At 39.0% G+C, this 24924-nt stretch overlaps 1 protein-coding gene across 2 annotated transcripts in view; it reads left to right on the top strand.

Moving 5' to 3' along the window:
• Positions 1 to 24924, top strand: part of SLC39A8 (solute carrier family 39 member 8) — a 70283-nt gene that overhangs the window by 4155 nt on the left and 41204 nt on the right. For both annotated transcript variants that reach the window (XM_082462356.1, XM_082462357.1), the window contains one exon: positions 21026 to 21188. In XM_082462356.1, coding sequence (XP_082318482.1) covers positions 21026 to 21188 — 163 coding nt within the window. The remainder of the gene's footprint in view (positions 1 to 21025; positions 21189 to 24924) is intronic.

Genomic DNA, 24924 nt, shown 5'->3' with positions numbered 1-24924 from the left:
GCAAGGTTGACCCTGAGACGTTAACATGCCTGCCCAGACCTAGCACTCACTAAATTAAATTATTCATTCTTCTCTGAAATCAATGTATGCTTCTACTCAACCACTTTTTTACCTCATTATCTTCCTTGCACCCTTCCTGTTTCCAACTGCAATGTCCTTCTTTTCCTTGAATTGCCCTATCAAAATCTTAAATTTTAAAAAACCCAGCTAAACTCCATAAAACCTTTCTGGGGCATCACAACCACCACTGATTTGCTGTCTTTTTGAATTCTTGAAATTTTTTATTATGCTAACGACACTTAGCTATTCATGTGTTCAACAAATATTTCAAATAACTACTATACTCTAATTAGGGTGGTCCCTTAAAAGTACAAATCTAATCATATTGCTCATTTTATTAAAACAATTAAATGCCTTCAAGTTAAACTTTAAACACTTTAATGTGGCTTAAGCCTTTTTATGATCTGCTTCCTGTATATTTCTCAAGCTTTATCCTTTGCTACTATTCCAGTCTTCATGGACTGCCGGTAGTTCCTGGTTCGCCATATACGTGTGCTTATGTTTTAGGTATCAGTTTAGACATTACTTCTTCCAAGAAGCCTTTCTTAGCCTGCTCAGGGGTTTAGTAGGAGCCCCCTTTTATGTGACCCTATATTAATTGGTGCCTATGAAATCATAACATATTATATATTGCAATTATAATATGGACATAATTTTATACATATTATAAATTTCTGTTTATATGGCTTCTCCTCGACCCCAACACACACACCCATAGGATTTTGAACAGATTGAAGGGACTGATCTGACTCATCTCTCTAGGGGCTAGTGTAGTGCCTGGTACATAACATGTATTCATTATATATATTTTTGAATGAATGAGTGAAGATGGTTTAATATGAGTAAGGCAATTTGAGCCCTCACATGACTTTACAGTTAATAGGTAGACGTATGACATGTGCACACGTAACTATAATGCATGATAGAATGATATGTCTGATTAAAGAATTTCAGAAAAAGTGGAATGGGATCAGACTTGTGTTTTTGGAAAATTCATCTGCTTGAGAGCGTGGAGTGTGTCGGAGTGGGTCGAGACAGGAGCTAAGGAGGAAACTGCAGTGGTTTGTAGGAGATGTAATGATTGCTTGATCCTGGAGGCCGTCAGGAGGTACATAAAGGCTCTGCCTTCTTCTGGAAGAGCAGCCGTGACTGAAGAGTAGGCAAAAGCCCCAAAGGTAGATATTTTCTACTTCAAGTCTTTTGCCTGTAGCAGCCATTTAACTATTGTTAGATCTTTCCTTTCATTAGTTTATGGCCCAAGGATGCCAGAGGGAGAGGCAGTGAGGTAACTCTTGGCTTATTTCAATGGATGGCCAGGCTAGCGGTCTGTAGCAAACAGAAGGGGTGTATGTGTGTGGTCATTACATACATGTTGTATGCATAGCTTGTTGTTGCTTAGTGTACTTTTTCTTGGGATGGAGGGTAATGGTGCATTACATGAGGGAGGTTCTGGGAAGCACTGATCATGGATGGAGGGGAGAAAGAGCATCTCTCTCCCTCTTTTTTTTTTTTTTCCTTTATATTCTGAGAAATGAGGGCGTAAATCTTCTAGGAATGCCTTCCAACCTGCTTGTTCAGGTGAGAAACTGGCAGGAAGGGCCAGGTTGTGCTTAGGTCTCCGGTGGCTTTTCCTTCAAGACAATGGACCTATTTTGATATATCACTCTCATTTAAGTTGACTGTGTACAGTGTGATCATTGTTTCCAAAAGGTTTTAGGAAAATGAGAGACACTCGTAATTCATTTGACTGTGATGTCAAGAGCTTAGTTTGCTTTCGTGCCAGGGATGATTGGGATCCATATGAGAAAATACCCTTCATTCTTTCTATCTCTGACTCCCAAACTTGCATCTTTACCCACTACCCTAGGAGTCACATAGACCCTTTTGTACATAACATAAATAATTATATCTAGGATTTATTGGTTTTTTCCTGTGTGACATAACTCTTAACCACTTTATCTGTATTAACGCCTTTCAAAATCACAACAATCCTGTGATACAGATACCATTATTAACTTAATTTTACACATGAGAAATATGTGGTGCTGAGAGATGAAGTACTTGACCAAAATCACACAGTAAGTGGTAGAACCTCAGGCAATCCTAAATCCTATAGTGGATTTTTTGAATTATAGTTTAGAAAATCATACTCTCTCTAGCCAGGGCAACTGTTAATCTCAGATTTTGATCTATGGGTAGAAGTTACAAATCTTCAGTCGCTTATGTAGCTCCATTGTTTAGTCACATTAAGGGAACAGTATTAAGACTACAGAAACTACAATGAGGATGACAGGTCCTTGTCCTCAGAGAGCTTATAATCTAATTAAGAAATAAGGTGGAAACTTTTGAAAAGTATGCAAGGCAAAACTGCAGTAAAGTAATCACTGAAAGAAATATTACAGGACGTATCACTAGGCTGTGTGAGATTAATTGCCAAACAAATACTTTTGGGAACCATGTTCTGTGGGAGCCTTCTGGGAAACACCTTGTGGAGGAGTTACAAGTCAGTCAATTCTCCTTTTGGAGGATTTTGCTTGTTTGTTTTGGTTTTTAAAATCCTTACTGGATGAACATCTGCTTGTGCCGAATGTGTCTGTGCTATTAATCACAAGATGGATCTTTTTGTGGGTTACATGAATTCTCTTCTATAGAATGAAAGTTTCTTTCATTCTTTCTTATATAATGAATTTTTCTTGGAGAAAATATTTTGGCAACAATAGTTTTCCTAATTCTGAGTTTCAAAAGTTTTCCTGGAGAAAGGCATATTAATCAGCTTCTTCTTTCTTCTATGGATAGACTGCAGATAAGGGGAGAAACATCCGTGTCTAGTGTTAAATTTTTCAGTCCTGTTCTCACTTTTACTCTAGAAGAATTCTGCCAATGAATTCACTCTCTCTTCAGGCAGTTTAGAATGTAAGTCCTCCTATTTAAAAAAAAAAAATTGTGCCATCTTCTCTCTGGCAGATAATCCTTTTTTTTTTTTTTTACATGTTAATTATCTTTTTCTTTTTTAACTGACGTATAGTTGATGTGCAATATTATATAAGTTACAGGTGTACAATACAGTGATTCACAACTTTTAAAGATTATACTCCATTTATAGTTATTATAAAATATTGGCTGTATTTCCTGTGTTGTACAATACATCCTTGTAGCTTATTTTATACATGATAGTTTGTTCCTCTTAATCCTGTTAAGTTCTCCTTTTTCATGCCTGTGAAGCAGCTGCATTGCTGACTGCACAACACTGGAGAAAGAGGACTGTGCATCGGTGCTAGGGAATGAGTTGAAGCAATGAGGGAAGAGTAGGTGAGCAGAGTACTTTAACAGAATTACTAACCCTAACAGAGGTACTAACTCTAACAGAATTACTAACTCTTAGAATCTCATTGCTGCTAGATGGGAGTTTGAGCTCTCACACAGTTACCAGGAGAGGGAGTGGTAAACTTTTTCCCTTAATTGAGATAGATCTTTATTTCTCTCTAGAGATATTCAAAGTAGAGTAGCTGGGTGGGAGATTTTCAGCTTCTGTGCTTTCCATGGTTCACACCATCTTTCTGTTTCCAGATGATGCCAACATTGGGAGATGTTGATGGTCAGGGACTTCATTTCCCAATCATAAAAACCCATTGCTTCTCAACTATGACTGCAGTTTAAGAGTTTTTTCTTTAAAATCAATATACATTTGAATCCTCTATGTTAAATTTCTTTTGGTGGTAGTAGGGGTGGGGGTAGAAAAATAGGAATATAAATAGGCATGGAAAACAGGCCTGAAGTTGAGAAGGATTGGCATTCCTCAGGGAAAAGAAAAGCAACCCCATAACGAGGGTAGCCTCATGTGATTGGTAACAAGAGTTTGCCAGTTACTTGGATTCAGAGTGGCATGTCCTCAAGGGACTGTCCATATTACTAAGTGCACACAGTTAATATTAGGATCATTTAAAACGCAATTTATTAAAAAAAAAAAGAACGTTACTAAACTCTAGACAACCTAAGAAACTTGTAGTTTTCAAAGAGTGTTCCCATTTCCAACTTCAGATGATGGTAGGATTCCTGTTTGTAATTGAAACTAATTAATTTATTCTCAAACTATTCCCAGTTGTCTGTTTCAGGAGCCAAATGTGTTTGCCGAGTCTTGAGGTTTATTTTGTAAAGAAATGAAACTATCACTGAATTACCTTTGTGATGATGGGATGTGGGAACATAGAAAATCTTCAGAATGGAGCCTTGTTTAATTTGGTTTCTGTCTCCTTCCAAAGGTCCTCTGTTGTTTTTCTTGGCCTGAAGCTTAAGGAGAACAAAAACAAAAATCTGTGAATCTAGATCAAAGGTGTTAACCTGAAAAGTAGTATTATGCCTTTGAAGTCCAAATATTTAATACCTTGACTTTTTTTATACTTAACTAAATAGTTAGAGAAATAAAAAAACCAAGTGAGCATTGATAAGGCCTCTAAGGCTTTAGTTCTGTTTTAGTTCTATTTTTGAACGTATTCAAAAATAATACACTTGTCATCGGTATATTCAATGGGCTTCTTGGGTCTCTAATTGTGGTAGGAATACAACATAATGGTTAACAATTTGTCCTTGGGGTTTAAACAGACATGGGCTGAAATTCTAATCACTTATTAGCTGGGAATCACAGGCAAATGACTTAACCTCTTTAATACTCAGTTTTCACATCTGTGAATTGAAAAAATGAACCTTACTCATAGGATGGTTGTGAACAAAAATATAAGAGCAATAATAATAATTACTGAGTATCGCTGTATTTTAGGCACTTCTATATTTACTACTATGTGCATTACATGTAGTAACTCAAACAAATAATCTATTTTTTCCCATTACCTGTATTACTTAAAAAAATAAATAACAAAAAAGACAATGCATGTAAAATACTTAGCATCATGCCTGGCTCAAATTATATGCTCAATGCATAGTTATTATATTATAATACTGTATTAGTTGATATAGCTTAACAATAGCTTAACTACCCTTAACAAAATTGTCTTTCACTGGAGGCCTGAGCACCTTAGGGTCACTCAACTTAGAGGAAAGCAGTGCTATAAAAAGACAGCAAGGATTAATGAAATAAAAAGTTCGGTGAGAAATACATCAGTCCAGTGACTTTGGTTTCAGTGTTAGTTTCAGTGGTGACTCTCCTCTTGAGAAAGGCTTTTACCATTTGCCTCTTCTTCCCTTTCATCAAACACTAGTAATAAACTCCTGAAAAATGTAAACTCCTGAAAATGTAAACCTTAGGTCCTCCCAGAGGACTTCTGAGGCTATATTTAGGAGTTGGCTTTGTTTGATTATTTTTGTCCAAATTTTACATCAATACTGAAATGTGAATGATTGGAAATCCATATTATACTTGTAGAAATTGATGTAATTGTGCTTTTAAATTTAGATTTACCTCAGGACCTCTGTATGGGTTTTGCAAGCCAAAAGAATCCAGGGTCCTCCACCTTCAGCTGACCTTATTAGTTGGGAAGCAGGTAAGAGAACAGGCGCCGCTTTGGTCTGACTATGATAAGTCAGGGATGTGTCTCTTCAGGGACAGGGAAAGAGAAGTTAGTCCAAACTTCAAACGAGAGGTAAAATCAGTAAGACGATTCTGAGTTGGGTAACAGATCCTGCTTTAAATGAATATTGAACACATATGCTGGAAAACACATGGACCCTTCTGTTAAGGGATGCACCCTACTGATGATACCAGGTACTTGAGTTTGAATATCAAATCATGATGCTCTGCAGTTTTCTTTAGGAGCAGGGATCTCAGAATTTATGTATATTCTTTGGTTACTTTACCTACACATCTTTTGAGAAAGTCTAGACACTGGCTCTGTCCCTAATCTTGGGATGAATGCCATTTAAGTAAATGTTCAGGTAGGACCTTCACTCCAGCAGAGGGAGCAGGTCCTATCCTAATAGAAGTGATAGTTAACATTTATGGAGTACTTATCATGTGCCAGGCATTGTGCTCAGTACCTTCTTATATACCATCCCATTAAGCCTCTTCATCTCACAGGGTAAGTACTGTAGGTATTCCCATGAGGAGACCCAGTCTCAGCGAGGTTGGATACCTCCCTCAGAGTCATAGCTCCGAAGTGGCAGAGGGAGGGTTCCAATCCAGAGTGACTGGACTTCAAAGCCCATGCTCTCTCTCCACTGTTGCTCCACATATACTGAAGAATATCATCCCACGGAGGGGCTGGTTTATTTTCCAAAAATCTTAGCACCTGATATGTCATCCAAGTGCCTCAGTGTCAAAGTAGAACTGATGCTAGTTTCTTGAAGCCACTGGGAACAGTACAGTCATTTAAAGCAGGAAGGTATTTTCTGCTGAGATTTCTTTTGTTTCAGTAAAACAAGAAAAAAAAATTATTATTACTATTCTTCCTGCTGGAGCTGTCTCTGCAATAGTCAGGTCTAGCTCTAAAACAAGATTATCAATTCCTTCACAAGCTATTTTTCAACCTTGCAATGTTAATTCCTGATCGTTGACATTTGATACTCCAAACAGTGTTGTGAGAGAATTGGGACATAGCAGTTTCCCCAGAAACTGAAGCCCAAAGAAGTCTTTGGCAGAAGTCACCAAGTGCCCAAATTTGACTGGGAGAACAGAGGTGCCAATACTGAATCCTCAGTTCTTCTCCATTGTGCTGGTTTTAGTCAGGTGCTGCCTTAGCGTGGCCCCTGTGCTATGAATCCCCTGAATATCCCATGGTCTTCGTGCCTTACTTTCTTTATATAACTGGGTGGTGGACACGTATGAAGTCTATTCCATTTTCTCACCTTCCAGACACTCCTCAGCACATTGCGGTATGGCTCTGTCCCCAACACTTCCTTCAAATTGCTCTATAGGACGTCACCCAGACCTTCTTATTGCTAAATACAATGAGAGATTCTCAGGCTTTACCTCTGTCTTAATTTTGACAGTGTTGAACACATCCTACTTGAAACACATCCTCTCCTTGCCCACAGCTGTGTCTACCTTGGTTTGGTTTTCTTACCTCTCTGGCTGCTTCTTTTCAATTTCAGTGTCTTTTGCTCATCCTTTAAACATCGGTGTTCCTTGGGGTTCTGTCCTAAGCACTCTTCCTTTTGATTTTGCACACTCTGTCTGTGCAACCTCAGTCACTCCTCTGGCTGCAGTTATCACCTGTCTGTGAGTGCTTTCTGCTTAGTTTGGCTTGGTTCACATTTCTCTCCTGAGGTTCAGCCATGCACATCCTGGTTGCCGATTGATGTCTAACTCTCTCCCCTCCCCAACTCAGCAGGTCTAAACCTGTCCCAAATGGAACTCGTCAACTCCATCCTTTCTCCATCAACACCTTCTGGTACAGTAAGTCCCCTACATACGAATGAGTACTGTTCCAGGAGCATGTTTGTAAGTCCCATTTGTTCGTAAGTCCAACAGAGTTAGCCTAGGTACCCAAGTAACACAATCGGCTATATAGTACGGTACTGTAATAGGTTTATAATACTTTTCATAAAAATAATACATAAAAAACCCAACAAACATAAAAAATAAAGAAAACATTTTTAATCTTACAGTACCTTGAAAAGTACAGTAGTACAGTACAACAGCTGGCATCAGGGGCTGGCATCGAGGGAACAGGCAAGAAGAGTTACTGACTGGAGGAGGGAGAGGAGGTGGGAGATGGTAGAGCTGAAGGACCATCAGCAATAGGAGATGGAGGGCAAGCTGCAGTTTCACTCACGCCTGACACTGAGGCCACAGGTTCTGGTTCCTTGCTGGATTCAATTCTATCTACCCTCTTGGAAAAGCGATCCAGTGATGTCTGGATAGTAGCTCTTTTTTTCTCGTCATTGATGACACGGTAGCACTGGATTGCATTTTGAACGGCTGCTGCAACCTTCGTGCACCGTTCTAAGTTTGGGTCCTGTGCCTTAAAAACTAACAGTGCCTCCTCAAATAAAGAAAATCCCCTTGCCATTTCCCGCGTTGTGAATCTCTTCGGTTCTTTAGTTACTTCTTCTTCCTCTCATCTCTCTTTGTCCTTTCTCTGGGCCTCCAATTCCGTCAGGTCTTCATTAGTAAGCTCCTCGTGTTGCACAGTAGGGAGTTCAGTGTTATTAGAATGAGCAATGCCTACCATCTTTTAGCCTTGCTCCGCTCTCGCAATTATTTTCACTTTTGTTTCCATCATCATCGCTTGGCGCTTCTTAGCAGTACCAGCTACATCACTGCTGCTTTTACGCTTGCTTCTGGACATCCTGGGCTTGAAATAAGGATACTGTACTACTGTACTCTATACAGTACTGTACAGTAAGGTACACAAAAGCACAACCACTTGTAGAGGATGCACACACATGACAATGTACACCAGACACGTGAACTAACTTATGTGATTGGACATGCGAATGCACTTTCGCATCTTTGAAAGTTCGCAACTTGAAGGTTCGTATGTAGAGGACTTACTGTAATCCTGTCTTGTCAGTCTCGGTGATCAGTGTCAACATCCACTCCGCTGACTAAGCTGAAAAACTGGATGTTATTCTTGAGTCCTCTGTCTCTCTACTTCCCATGTCAAACGCGCATAAGTCGTGTCACAATAGCTTAAATACTGCTTACTTAATATCTCTAAATTCCAGTGTTCTCTTTAGTGTAAGGGGGATAATTTTATCTACTTTATGGGATTGTTGTGAGATTTAATTAGATATAGATCTTGCATTCTGTTTGTGCCTGGCGTTATGCTGCCCACGTCATTCCATGCTGCCCCATGTCCTATCTTTCACATTGCTGCTGGATTTATATCCCAAGTACACGAATCTGATCATTTCACCATCTTCAAATGGCTTCTAATTACTGTTAGAATAAAATCTAAACTTCTTGCCTGGTATTTAAGGCCCTGCAGTACCTACCCTTACCCCCCATGTTTCTCCAACTTTATTTCTCCTTTTTTCATCACATCTCATCTTAGATGTTGTTTTCTCCAGGAATCCTTGGACAATCCCATTACGTTAGGGTAGGTTAGTTATTCTGTCTTCTTCAACATTCATGGATCCTACCCTAGCACTTACTGGGCCATACTGTAATTACTTTTTTTTTTTATCTGAACCCTGTACTAGTCTGTGATATCTATTGTGAGGTTAGGGATTGGGTTTATCTCAGTCACCTTCTTTATTCCTGTAACTAGCATAGTGTCTAGCATATAGTAGGTATTCAGGAAATATTTGTTAAATGAATGAATAACTTCAAACTTTTACAATAAATTTTACACCAATATAACTTTTAAAATTATTTCAGTCAACCTAGATGTCTCATTTAGTTCAAAGTAAGCCAGCAATCCATTTATTCGATGCAGACACACTAATAAAAAAAAGTAGAAAAGAAATAGTATGTTAAAATTGAACCTGTGTGTCATATCAGTAGAAGGAAATAATTAAGTTTTTATTCCTTCTAATTTCTGAAATTTTTAGAGTTCTTTGGTCATAATTTAGACTCAGATTTTTTTTAGCCCATAGCTGTAATTTTTATGGCAACTTGGAAACATTGGTGTCAGTATTAGTTTATTTGTAGTATCAGGGGTCTACTGAGTTGATGCCGGGTAAGTTTTATAGAATGAGCAAGGCAACTTGTGACTAGAAAATTTGATTCTTCAGAGTTCCTAGTAAATAAGTCTCAGGTTATCAATTTGTATTTCTCAGAATTATATTCAGACACTATGTGCTAGTTTCTAATCTTCTTTCATTCCCTGCCCTTTCCTTAATCTATCATGTTAGTGATTGTTATAAGTTGAGTGACTTACATGTCTGAAGCTTTGCTAGGAGTTGAGGAAGATATGAAATAATACATCCTTTCTCTCTAGATGTTCATGATCTTATTAAAGAGATACCCATTTTCAAGAGCAGATGGTAATATGAGGAAGCACACAGTAAGTGATAAACATGTAAATCCTATGGGTAGGGGCGTCTGGAGAGCATAGCAATATTAAGTAGAGGCAGTGGGGACCAAATATAAGACAGATAGTAGTTGGATACTTTGAGAGAGGTATCTCAGAATTCTAGGTAGAGCTCATGGGGCATGCAAAGTCACAGTGAAGGTAAAATACAAGGCATTAGAACTGCTTGGTTAAAACAGAGAGTTTAAGGATGCTTTTGGTGGAGGGCAAAAGGAGGAAGGAAGGTTGGGGACAGATAATTCTTCAGTGTTAGGTCTTCAGACTCTTGGCAGAAGCAAAGTTTTTTTTTGGTGTGTGTGTTGGGGGCCAGTTTGAACAGAAGAGTGACAACGGCAATATTTCAATAGAAATAGTCTCGTGTGTGGGGTGAGTAAGGATAAACAAGATGAGACATGTATTGGGTAAGGTTAGTTAGAAGTTCCCAACTTGTCAGTTAAATGTAAGGGCCCATCTGTCATTCTTATGCTCTAGGCCAAACCTGTTGGTCTCAGGACCCTTTTGTACCTTAAAAATTATTGAGGACCCCAATATACTAAAGTACACGTGGTTTATATCTATTGATATCTACCGTTATAGAAATTAATGTTAAGAAAAATTTAAAATATTTATTTAACATATAAAAAATAACAGTAATAAGGCCATACCATGTTAACATTGTTTTTTAAATGAAAAATAACTGTATTTACCATGACAAAAAATTAGTGAGAAGAATGGCATTGTCTTACATTTTTGCAAATCTCTAATGTCTGGCTTAGTAGAAGATAGTTGAATTCTCATATGTGCTTCTGTAGTCAATCTGTTGTGACATGTTATTTAGCCTCTGGAATATCCATTGTTTACTCATGAAAGAATGAGAGTGAAAAAGGAAAATGCAGTTTTAGCATTATTATGAAAATCATTTTGACCTTGCATTTTCTCTGGCAGGGTCTTGGTAACCCCTGGGCGGGGTGGGGGGGTCCCTGGACCGCACTTTGAGAACCACTGTGCTAAAGCGTTGTGATATGATTGGGTCTGTGTTGGACAAGGTCATTCCATGTATGCAGAGGTTAGATGACTTTGAGGATGAGCTCACTTCTTGTGGCATCTGCCCCAGCCTTGAGTTGGAGAAGGGGCAAGCAAGCCTTCCACACTTTATCTCCCAGGGGACTTAGTGGGGAGCCCTTGGCGAGAAGCAAGGCCAAAAGACCTTTTGGTCTTGGCAGCAAATGGGAAGAGGCCTAAGGGACTATCTTGCTGGTGATGGAAAGCAGGGTGGCCCCAGCCCCTGGAGCCAGGTCAGGATCATGAAGTCAAAAATCCAGATTATTTGTGCTCTGACACCACACCAGGCTTCTGGGGGTGAGAGAGCCTTGGAAACTGCACGTAGAGTGGGGGCAGGGCTGAGAACCTTGTCAGTAGCTGTGGTCATCAGAAAATTTTGTAAACCTCTTTTAAAGAGTGTATCACAGCTTTTAAAATTTCTTTTTCTTTAGTAAAAGTTAAAAAAAATTCCAGCCTGTCTTAATTGTGTTTGGAGGAACCTGTGAAAAGATTGGAAAACCCTCATGATTTAACTTTATTTTCCTAATTAAAATAGGAATACATGCATGTTGTCTAAAACTTTGGCAAATATAGAGAAGCAGAAAGGAAAAAACAAAAAAATCGTCCATAATTTCACCACCAGAGGTAAATTGAAGCATGTTATCTCCACATTTTTTTTTTTAACATCTTTATTGGAGTATAATTGCTTTACAATGGTGTGTTAGTTTCTGCTATATAACAAAGTGAATCAGTTATACATATACATATACCCCATATCTCCTCCCTCTTGTGTCTCCCTCCTACCCTCCCTATCCCACCCCTCCAGGTGGACACAAAGCACCGAGCTGATCTCCCTGTGCTATGTGGCTGCTTCCCACTAACTATCTATTTTACATTTGGTAGTGTGTATATGTCCACGCCACTCTCTCACTTTGTCCCAGCTTACCCTTCCCCCTCCCCGTGTCCTCAAGCCCATTCTCTACATCTACATCTTTATTCCTGTCCTGCCCCTAAGTTCTTCAGAACCATTGCTTTTTTTTTTTTTAGATTCCATATATATGTGTTAGCATACTGTATATGTTTTTCTCTTTCTGACTTACTTCACTCCGTATGACAGACTCTAGGTCCATCCACCTCACTACAAATAACTCAATTTCGTTTCTTTTTATGGCTGAGTAATATTCCATTGTGTATATGTGCCACATCTTCTTTATCCATTCATCTGTCGTTGGACACTTAAGTTGCTTCCATGTCCTGGCTATTGTAAATGGAGCTGCAATGAAGAAAATATTTGCAAATGAAGCAACTGACAAAGGATTAATCTCTAAAATTTACAAGAAGCTCATGCAGCTCAATATGAAAAAAACAAGCAACCCAATCCAAAAATGGGCAGAAGACCTAAATAGACATTTCTCCAAAGAAGACATACAGATTGCCAACAAACACATGAAAGGATGCTCAACATCACTAATCATTAGAGAAATGCAAATCAAAACTACAGTGAGGTATCACCTCACACCGATCAGAATGGCCATCCTCAAAAAATCTACAAACAGTAAATGCTGGAGAGGGTGTGGAGAAAAGGGAGCCCTCTTGCACTGTATCTCCAGATTTTATTTAACCTTATTTAGAGCAGTGGTATCATTCTATACATATTGTTTTGTAATAATCTGTTTTTTCCCTTATCAATGTATCATAAAATAAAGCATCTTTCTCCTTTAAATAATATATCCAGGAAAGGCTCTTTTTGTCTGCTCTTAAGGAAGAGCTTTGAGAATGTGTATAAGCACGTGTGTGTGTGCACGCCTGTGTACATTGTGGGAGGGACTGCGTCAGCACCATAGTGGCTTCAGTAAGAACTGTAAGGAGGGCTTCCCTGGTGGCGCAGTGGTTGGGAGTTTGCCTGCCAATGCAGGGGACGCGGGTTCGAGCCCTGGTCTGGGAAGATCTCACATGCCACGGAGCAACTGGGCCCGTGAGCCACAACTACTGAGCCTGAGCGTCTGGAACCTGTGCTCCGCAACAAGAGAGGCCGCGACAGTGAGAGGCCCGCGCACCGCGATGAAGAGTGGCCCCCACTTGCCGCAGCTGGAGAAAGCCCTCGCACAGAAACGAAGACCCAACACAGCCAAAAGTAAATAAATAAATTAATTAAAAGGGAAAAAAAAAAAAAAAAAGAACAATTACTAAAACTTAAAAAAAAAAAAAAAAAAAGAACTGTAAGGAAATCTGCGGGAAAAATGGAAGAACAAATCTTGGGGAAACAGAGCTGGGATCACTTGATTAGCCACCTTTTACGCCTTAGAAGATCATCTTTCTGGAATGTTCTTTGCTCAAACCTTAGAAAACTCTTTTATCATGGTGAAGTAATCATGAGTAAACTTTAAAGAGGAAATTAATTGGGAAAAAGTTCAAGAGGAAGTTGGTAGAGGGTGATTGAGCACACATATATGTTGTGCAAGAGCCAGGCTGCTTGGAAGTGGTGTGTGAGTTCCTTGCAACTGTGGTTGGGTAGTTCCATTGTTGTGTCAGTAACAATCCTGGAAGTGATGCCCATGGTCACTCCCACTTTGCCGCTCCTGCTGCCAGTGTGGAGCATTTAAATCACCAATTCCTTGACGTTGTGCAGTCACCCCTGAAGGGGAAAGTTAATGGGACTGTTCACTGGTTTCAGGGTCAGAAATGGCCTCCCAATTGTTAAACTCAAACCACCCTTTTAAGCTTTAAATATTTAAATTGTTCTCTTGCCATATTTGAAACATTCTTGTGTATACTTCATCTTCTTTTGCTTTTATACTTGTTTTACTTTTATATCATTTTGTTTAGGTTACTACTATGAACTTAAACAGGTTTTGCAACTGGTTTTAAAAATTACTGTGAAGACAAGTGAGGGGTTCATTCATTCATTTACTAATTTGTTCATTCAACAAGTATTTACTAAGCCCTGCTGTGTGCCAGCATACACTATTATATTGTTAGTATTAGCATTAGTAAATACTAAGGTGGATATGAGCGCAAGGATTCCAGAAGTTTCTTTCCCACTACATGATGATTTTGGATCTTCATCTTTTCCTCTTCCTAATACACTCTTAACAATCTGAGACCAGTTCCTGGCCTCGTAGTTGTATGGTTATATGATGGTAGCTTAGAAGGATGAAGCGGCATGTTGGCTTCTCTGCTTGAAATGCAAGAATACTGGGTTTAAAAAAGTTTATGTGGCTCAACTACTTGACAACCCAGAAAAACTGACAGGACTTGGTATTTCATTCTAGTTTTGATCGTCACTGAGTCTAAATGCGTCAAGAGGGCTCTCTCTCCCTGCCTTGAGAGCTCAGCCATACCTGTAGCAGCGGCCTGATTAGGAATGTTGAGCTGCTCAGCTTCCACAGAACCACAGTCCGTGCAAAACAGAATCTGAAACCATCTCTGGGGTGACCTTTGAGTGGGGTGATATTTCATTTGTGGCATAGTGTGAAGGCCTAGGCTTAATGGGTACAGGATCAGATGATCTTATTGCTTTGTATTATTTAGTGGATGCCATTTGACTAGACAGCCAAATAGAGAAGACAGCCCATGTGTTGGGAAAAGGAAGAAGGGTAGAGAAGCTTATCTTTTTGTTTTCACACAGGTTCTGGACGTAACATTCCTTTGCTAGCTTTAAAAATGTCTTTAAAGTAATTACCTTATATATCAATTAGGACTCTTTCATTTGTAAGTAAAAGAAACTTAAGTGAAATTAGCTTAAGTCAAAAAGGAAATTCATTGGCTCAGGTAACTGAAGATTCAAGGGGCAGAAGCAGCTTTAGGCACAGATGTATCCAGGGGATGAGTGATGGTATTGGATTCCTGCCTTTCTCTGCTTATTAGTTCACCTTCTTTCACATGGTGGAAAAGTGGCCTAAGGAGCCCATAGACTTCTGGCAATCCTAGTGGAAGAAGATTTCTTCAGCAGCTCCACCAGAGAGTGGACAAGTATGGGTCCTATGTTCCCTGGTCAGCCCCAACTAAATCACATAGAGGGGGGCTCCCATCGCAGGGAGGTGGTCTGTTACTGGATGATGGGGAAGGAGTCTCAGGCAGGCAAAAATGATAAGCATTCACTGGCCTTAATTATTTCTTATGTTTTGGGCTTATCTCGCTCTGTCTTATTTTCTGGCTCCCTTTCCTGCTTTTGCACAAATTATATGTGTATTCCCAAAGTTTTTCTCCTCTTTCTATACTCTCTCTCCTGATGATCTCCTCCACTCCCACTTAACTGTTATCTCCTTACAGAAGACAGCTACATCCTTATCTCTGGCCTCTAGCTTTCTCAGAGAAAGCTCACTCATCATTTCCATCCGGTGTCCCACAGGCAGCACTGCAACTTTAAACGTCTAAAATGAAACTTGCCACCATCCTCCAAAATGCCTTTCTTTTCCTAGGTTCTCTAATCACACCAGTAGCAATATCCTCTTTCTACTTTCCCGGAATTCTAACCTCAAAGTCGTTTTTGACTATTTCCTCTGCATATTATTTCTGCTTTATATGAACTCTCATAGTTCTTTATAATTACTTTATCACTTTCTCTCTGGTTTTATAGATACTGGTGTATCTGATTTCTTTCTGCTGAAATTATTTTGGTTTCTTGATGGAAGGTATGACGACTTATTTATCTTTGTACTATTTCTTTCTTTGTTGGCACCCTCCACCTTCCACTTCTTCCATGAATGTCATACACAGAATTTTATGATGCAGTAAATACTTGTTGAATGAAGGAAAGAATTTATGTGATGTGTAGTATAATTACATGGTTATTATACTTGGTATTGTTAAAGAAAACCAGAGTCTGACAGTAAGGTAATAAAAACAGATTTTATTCAAGAACTATTGCAATAGGGGAAAAGGGACCTCGGTATAGAACTGGGCTCAGTTCTGAATACATCACGGACAAGTGGGGATTTATAGCCAAGGAACAGAGTCAGGGTCAGTGGATGGGAAATTACTAAGAGGAAACATCAGGGGTAGGGAGGGATTTTGGTTAAATAGACCTAACAGGATTCCTGCTGAAGCCAGGGTAATCAGATATCAGGGTGAGGAATGAAGAATTTGACCAGATATTGAGGATATTAAGATAATATCACATATTAAGGCTAGGGGATTCTCTCTAAACAGACTTGGCAGGATTCTTGCTAAAACTGGGCAGTGCGAGCCCTACAAGGATGGACGCAAGGCCGAAGGCTAGAGGACTTAGAAGAACCTGACTAAAGTTTAGTCAAGTAAGAGAGCCTGTGTAATTATCTACACTGTGTAATCTCAAATCTTGCCTAACTCCTTGGCATTTATTATAAGCAGATTTCCACTGTATAAAATGTTGAGGGAGGAATTTGCCCTAATCATTCAATCTTCCCCCGTCCTCTCTTTGCACTGGCCTCCAGCACCTCTACAAAGAAATGTCTGGAAGAGAAGCAAAAAAAATTCTGAGTAGTCAGCACTGGTGGAAGGTAGAGTAGGGGAAGTAGAAGAAGAAATGTATGGAAGTATCTGATAAAATGATTTTGAATATAATTTGAGGCCTCATTAATGAGATGCATCTACATCCCCTTACCTCTACCACTACTTTACTTTGGTTCTTTGTGTGTATGAGGCCCATTCAAGATCATCTTAATATGTAATAAGAGACTAGCAAATAGGAGATTAACTCAACATTTAGAAAATGTCTTTAGGAAGAAGTCAACCCACTGTGCATTAGCGCGTTTGCTGGCTGGAGTTTGCCTCTCCCAGCACAAAGCTCACAGGGCCACAGCAAACATCAGGGGGTTGCTCTTGAGAACAGCAGTGTTGTAAGAACAAACAGATGGAAAGAAGAAAAGTCAGTACGGAAACGTGAAGGAGCCAGTGAAAACACACGGAGGCACATACTCTTCAGGTTAATCACCCTGAGCTGTTTTCTGAGGAGCCCCTGTGGGTCACACCAGTTTCATAGTTAATTCATTGTTTGTTTTGGAGCAGAAGGGGTATGTTTGAGAGGATGTTTGAACTTCCTCAGTGGTTCTGCTGGTTTTGTTGCCACCCTCACTGTTCAGGTCCTGGGAGCTCATCCTGTTTGTCTCTGCTCTGGGAAGCACTGCCCTTTCTTAGACAACTGCTTTCTTTGCGTCAGGTTCAACTCTGTTAAATCAAAGCATAATAAAAATCAATATTGTTTAAAGCCAAATAGGGTGCAGTATAAAACTATTTGCATTCCACTTGCTGGTAGATAGCTATTTAATTAAACTAATTAATTAATTTTCACTCATAACTTTGCTCCTTTATTTTTATTTATTTTTTAAATTAAAACGTAGTTGACGTACAATATTATGTTAGTTTTAGGTGTCCTATGTAGTGATTTGACATTTGTAGACATTATAAAATGATCACCATGATAAGTAGTAACCATCTGTCCCCACACAAAGTTATTACAATATTATTAACAATGTTCCTTATGTTGTATATTACAACCCCATGGCTAATTTATTTCATAACTGGAGATTTGTACCTCTTAATCCCCTACACCTAATTCACGCCCCCCCAACCCCTTTTCTGGCAACCACTGTTTGTTTTCTGAAGGTAGATAGTTAATTTAAATAAGGCAGGCCTGTCATTAGTTCAGTTTTGTCACACAGTTAGTAGTCCATCCTCATTCTAAAATCATAAAGCAAGGCCTAGAGTTTTGTCATCTCTGTACCTTTTTGTTCTTTCTGAACAGATCATCAAGACTCTCAGCTATCTTTCAATATTGACTATATATTCCTTGATTGCATTGGTTTATTTTTTCCCCTAACTCTATGTAGGACAGTGTCTTTAATGATGTACAATGGGCAGTCTGGGCATCCTTAAGGATAGTGACTTTAAAACTCTTGACTGCCATTTATAGTAAAAAATGAACTTTATATTGTGGTCCAGTATACGTGTGCATGGTGTGTATAAAGTGTAACTGAAGCAAAAGTTTGACTAAGCAGTACTTACTCCTGTTATGTGTGATACACTCTGTGGTTCCTATTATACTGTTTTTTACTTACTTACAAAATGCTCTCTGTGATGTTGTAAGTGGATTTTCTGATCCACTAATGGGTCACAATTAGAGTCTAAAAGGAACTGCTTAACAGTCATCAAGTTTTAGGAAGTCTTAGACTGTTCATTCTGAGAAGACTTTTGCAAATTATCTATGGGCAGCATCCCTTTTCCTCCTATTTTGGAGTTGGAGGAACTTCCTTGCAGGGAAACAGTGCTGCTTTGTATTTTCACTTCTACACCTATTTATTCCTGGAATCATGCAGTGGGGCAGTTGAGCCACATGGACTCTGTAATTTTTTTTTTTTTTTTTTTTGGCCACGCTGCACAGCTTGCGGGAATCTTAGTTCCCCAACCAGAGATTGAACCTGGGCCCTCGGCAGTGAAAGCGCGGAGTCCTAACCACTGGACCGCCAGGGAATTCCCCGGACTCCGTAATTTTTGAGCCTAGCATTTATGCTACTGGGTGTCTTCATAGTAATGAATAAACTATACCCACTTTCTCTCCCCCCGTTGGCTGTCGAGCTGTTTTCTCCCTCCATTGGTTCATTATCCCTTATTCTTGGTCTTCGGGAAGACTGTTAACAGAGCGTTGAGTGTTGTCTCCTCTTCTAGGGATGGCACACAGCTATCATTGTCACGAACCCGAAGGAGAGTTTAGGTTCAGTAAAGAACAGTTTTAGGCACATTCTTAGACATTACAAAAAAGATGTGTACATGTGCATTTTCTTTAAGGCAATTGAAGTCTTACCTTTTAACAACTCCATACAATTTGATGTATTTGATGTTTTTTCATCTTTCCTTCATAATCAGTAGTGATCTCCTTTTACCAAATCTTACATTTTTAATTTGATTGTTTCTGTTCTGAGGGGAATTACAGCACTTTATGATGAAACAGTTAACAACAACTTTTGAGTTCTTGGTACGGTTCATAGTGTATCAGTGACCTTGGGCTGCCGTAACAAAATACTGTAGCCTGGGTGGCTCAAACAAGAGAAATTTATTTTCTCACAGACTGGAGACTGCAAGTCCAAGATCAAGGTCCCAGAAGGGTTGGTGTCTGATAAGAGCTCTCCCCTTGGATTTCAGATGGCTGCTTAAGCCAAGGTGTCTCTTCTTATGAAGCCACTAATCCAGTTGGAGCAGGGCTTCACCCTCATGACTTTATCTGACCCTAATTACCTTCCAAAGGCCCCATAACCAAATATCATCACATTGGGGGTTAGGACTTCAATATATACATTTGCGGAGGACACAATCCAGTCTGGAGTACAAAGCTAAGGTCTTAGTGGGGTTTAAATATTGGCTGAAGTACGCAAAGAAACGTTCTTTGCAGTTATTAAAGATAGACTTTTTTCTTTGAGTGAATGGGTATTTTTCATACTCTATAATTCTTATAACATTTATTAGCAATAGTAACACATTTAATTTCTTTTATAGTCTTCTTAATAATGCAAGTATATAGAAGAAAGTTTACAGTTAAAATATGCCCAAGAGTAAAACGATACTTTTAAAAAGTTATTTCTGCAGAGAACTTTTTTCTAATGCAGATTCTATTCCTTATTAACAGTTAAATGAACTTCTAAATAGCCTAGCACCATTATAATATAGAAATATTGTAATATAGGAAAGCTACCCGCCAACATTGAGAATAATAGATATTTTAGCAAGCAACAATTTGTTCTAAAGAGATATTTTAAAACAACTTTTACGTATTGAGATTATTATTGCAGTCCAGGATGGATGAATTTCTTAACCATGAAATTGTAAGGGAACCAGGTGTGTTTGTTTACAAGAAACGCTATACAGAGCTACTCCAATAGCCTCCACAAAATACCTATTCAAACTGAGGAAAAACAGAGATGGGAGATTGAGGATATACAATTGTTTTAAAGCTCTTTGTGTGGATTGCTGTTGGTCCACTGATAATATATATTTTTTAACATTTTTATTGGAGTATAATTGCTTTACAATGGTGTGTTAGTTTCTGCTTTATAGCAAAGTGAATCAACTATACATATACATACATCCCCATATCTCCTCCCTCTTGCGTCTCCCTCCGACCCTCCCTATCCCACCCTTCTAGGTGGTCACAGAGCATGGAGCTGATCTCCCTGTGCTATGCAGCTGCTTCCCACTAACTATCTATTTTACATTTGGTAGTGTATATATGTCCATGCCACTCTGTCACTTCGTCCCAGCTTACCCTTCCCCCTCCCTGTGTCCTCAAGTCCATTCTCTGCATCTGCATCTTTATTCCTGTCCTGCCGCTAGGTTCTTCAGAACCTTTTTTTTTTTTTTTTAGATTCTATATATATGTGTTAGCATACTGTATTTATTTTTCTCTTCCTGACTTACTTTACTCTGTATGACATACTCTAGGTCCATCCACCTCACTACAAATAACTCAATTTCGTTTCTTTTTATGTCTGAGTAATATTCCATTGTGTATATGTGCCACATCTTCTTTATCCATTCATCTGTTGATACATTTTTATAGTGACTTTTTGTAGAAGAGGTAGTGTTGGGCTTCCCTGTTGGCTCAGTGGTTAAGAATCTGCCTGCCAATGCAGGGGACACGGGTTCCAGCCCTGGTCTGGGAAGATCCCACATGCTGCGGAGCAACTAAGCCTGTGCGCCACAACTATTGAGCCTGTGCTCTAGAGCCTGTGAGCCACAACTACTGAAGCCCGCATGCCACAACTACTGAGCCCACACACCTAGAGCCCGTGCTCTGCAACAGGAGAAGCCACTGCAATGAGAAGCCTGCACACTGCAACGAAGAGTAGCCCCCGCTCGCCGCAACTAGAGAAAGCCTATGCTCAGCAACAAAGATCCAACGCAGCCAAAAATAAATAAATTAAAAAAAAATAAAGAGGTAGTGTTGTGTGTCTAGAGGAAATAGTCCGTGCCTCTTTACAGTATCTTTGCTTGCAGCCTTTTACTATGTTGACACATATATGGTTACTTTGTTTCTTCTATTTCAGTGTTTATCAGCGGAAGAGATCTTTTCCCTTCATGGCTTTTCAAATGCTACGCAGATCACCAGCTCAGACTTCTCTGTCATCTGTCCAGCAGTCTTACAGCAATTGAACTTTCACCCTTGCGAGGATCGGCCCAAACAGAAAACAAAACCAAGTCATTCAGAGGGTATGTTGCAAGCTTTTTCTCCCATTTGTTTGAAAACTCTGTGAGCTAGTCTAAAATGAAATTAACATGCTTCTTTTTCTGCTTTATTGCTCTTAATTAATCTACATAGAATCCCTTGGTAAAAAATACTTATATTCTGGAAGTCTTTAGAATAAGCATAATTAGAACTCATTTAAGCTTCAGAAGTTATGCTCTTTTATTTATGGAGTCAAAATTTTACTTGGTACCACTGGAAAATTTTATAAAATTCAGTTCTTGATTTTAAGCAATACATGTTTTATGTTGTATATATTGGATGGCACATTCACTATTTGGGTCATAATTGATCAATTTCCATTACGTTGTACTTATCATATAATTTTAAAACCTGTCAATTTATCTGTCATTGTCAGTAAAGAGATAAGGGAACTAGTGTGGTTCTAGATTAAATCTTAAGGTACTGAGTTATTACTGCTTTAATTTTCATAAATAAAAGAAGTGCCAGTGACTCTTTTAAGTGCCTATAGCGGTGTTGCCATAGATATTGTAAAGAAATTTTTAAACATAAGAAAGTAAGTGTATTCTTACTGTATAGTCCACATACTTAATTAAACAGGTAGAAGAGTTCTTTCACCAATGAGATAAACCAGTTGCTGAGGGGCAATTTCTTGGTATTCCCAAATTGTTACCTGCCCCACATGAGTATTTTAATTCTCATTTTTTTGGTTCCTTTATTTTCTGTGTATTAAGCATTCAGTAGTGAACAAGAAGAAAAATTCCCTGCCCTCTTAGGGCTTACAATGTAGCGAAGAAAAGAAATAGGAAACATTTATACAAACAAGCAAATAAATTATATCATTTCAGAGTGATAAATGCTATGAAGAAAATAAAGTAGGTAAAGAATAGGATATGGTGGGTGAGTGTGATTTTAGATGGGTCAAGGGAGGCCTCTCTGATGAGATTACATTTGAACAGAGCCCTGACTGAGGAGAGGGAGAGGGCCATGGCTAGATCTTCTCTGGGGGACAGCATTCTTGGTCCAGGGAACAGCAACATAAGCTTGGGGGTGAGCTTGACGTGTGTAAGGGACAGCGAGAAAGCGTGTGTGTCTGGAGCACAGCGAGCGGGAAGGAGAGTAGGAGATGGTAGCCAGGGGGCCAGATAGCGAGGGCTTGTAGGGTGTGGTAAACTGGTTGAATTTTATTCTGAATGTGGTATGAAGACACTGTAGGGTTCTAAACAGGGGAGTGATGTGATTTTATTTGGATTTGTAAAAGATTATTCTACCTGCAGTTTGAAGAATAAATTGTTAAGGGGGAAGAGTAGAAGCAAGGAGATGGGTCAGGGGGCTATTGCCAGAGTTGGTGCTCAGCTTGATGGGGGCTTGGTCTAAGGTGGGAGTGGAGAAGTAAGGAGATCTGGTCAGATTCAGGATGGATTTTGGAGACTGTGCTAATGTGGTTCGCCTCTGCGCTGGATGTGTGGGAGGGAAAGATGAATCCAAGTTTAAGCCAGAGAAACTGCATAGATGGTTGCCCCGTATCCTGGGATGGGCAAGACGGGGGAGGAGCACTTTGTTGTGGAGGAAGCGAGTGGTGAGGACCAAGAGTACAATTTTTGACATGGTTAGTCCGAGACATTGATGTAGACCGACAAGGGGAGAGGTCCAGTAGGCAGTGGCACACACATATTTGGATTTCAGAGAATAGTCGAGGCAGGAGATTTGTCATCTCAGAGATGGTGTTTGGAGCCACTGGTCTGAGTGAGCACATCTAACGTGAATATAGATGGAGAATATAAAGAGAGGAAAGATGAAGAAGAAAAGGAAAGCCTCAACAAAGGGAGTACCTATTTTATTGGGCCGGCCAAAAAGTTTGTTTGGGTTTTTCCGTAACATGAAAAACCTGAACGAACTTTTTGGCCAAGCCGATATTAACTTTTGGATTCCTTTGTGCACATATGAGCATTTTAATCTCACTATATGTGAATAAAAGGGATAACAACAAAGACAAAAATAATGAAAACAGCCAACTTTTATGTAGTCCTTACTATAACCGATACTTTTCCAAGTTCTTTCATATGTTAACTCAATTAATCTTTGCACAACTATATGATGAAGGAACAACTATTCCCATTTTACAGCCAAGGAAACTGAGGTGCAGAGAGTTCAAAGTCATTTGCTCAAGATTTATACAGCTTGTACATGGTAGAGCCAGGTTCAAACCCAGGCTGTCTCAGCTTCAGAACCCATGTTCTCCTTTGTATTCTATATTTACATATACAAAGAATAGAAATTACCAACCATAATTTATCAATATAATTAACGATTTTGTGAGTAACAATAATTTCAGAGCTCATTGTTCAAACAAATATTTTTTCTAGAGGATGTACTAAATGGGAATATGTTTATATTTCTACAAGTTTATTTAATATAGTTTGCACTTTATATTCAAAACTAAATTCAGCAAATACTTTCTGTACTAACATTTACTAATAATATAGTGTAGTAAAAGCATAGATTCTGAAGTCAGCCAACCTAGGCTCAAATCCCAGCTCTATAACTTTCCAGCTATGTTGGGCACTTGACTTTGTCTTTCTGCCTTAATTTTCTCATGTAAAATAGTTCATTTCTCATAGGGTTGCTAGAAGGATTAAATAACTTAATGTTTGTAGAGCATTTAGAATATTATCTGGCACACAGGTACTATATATATATATATATATATATCTGTTACATGAAATATATCTGACACGTACATAATTCTGGGGACAGGAGGTGAGGCTTCAGAGAAAGCAAATCCTCTACTCTGTGCAGGTTAATTACTGATATTCAAAACTGTTTTAACCCCAATTAATTCCCGGGTTACCCTCTCAGGAACCAGGAAGTAGGAACAGGGAAGTGGGAAGCAATAAGGGGAAGAATTCTAGGATCAATACTGCAAAGCCATAACATGGAGACATCAACACTCCTAAGTTACAAGGTCAGGAAAGCACCAAGTATTTGGATGCAGGACCCAGAGAGAAATGCCTCTTAGGGTGCACATTATCTTAGGAATTGAAATAAGGCTAGAATGGGTGGGATGGAGTGAGAGAAGATATAGAAAAGTTTCCGGAGAATTAGAGATACTAGTAGAGTATTCATTACTAGTCTAAGATGATTGACTGCATATGGCCATTACTTGGTGTAATAGCTTGTTTTATTTTTGTGCAGCTGTGTAACCTTGGGTGACTTGTCTAATGTCTCTGTGCCTCATCTGAAAAATGGAGATAATGGTTGTACTTTCCTTATAGAATTGTTGGGGATATCAAATGAGTTAATATACGCAAGTACCTAGAACAGTGCCTGCGACAGAGTAGGAAAAATATGTCTTCGCTCTTCTACATATGCTCATAGGTTGACTCTATTCCCTGGCCCCTGTGTAAGCCTATTCTTTTCTAACAAAGAAATGATATTTTAAACAATGAAATGCCTTGGATTCTTTATATAATAGTTCACTTAATATAGAGTCAATTTTGAGCTCATTCAAGGAAATGAAAAACCAAAATAAAAGCAAGCCAAACTCTGATATTTCAATGGGCAGATAAAAGAATCTCACTTACCTGAGACCTTACAGTTTGTGATTTTGAAATTGCCTCTCAGGTACTTTATAAACTCATATTGATGAGTGCAATAAACTGATGGTAAATTGAATTCTCTAGGAGATTAATTACATTTTCACAATAAGTTAATGGTCCAAAGTTGCCTCTTTTTTTTTAA

The sequence above is a fragment of the Balaenoptera physalus genome (genome assembly GCF_965194825.1).
Source record: "Balaenoptera physalus genome assembly, chromosome: 5".
Taxonomy (NCBI): domain Eukaryota; kingdom Metazoa; phylum Chordata; class Mammalia; order Artiodactyla; family Balaenopteridae; genus Balaenoptera; species Balaenoptera physalus.
This window is presented reverse-complemented; position numbering and strand designations above follow the sequence as displayed.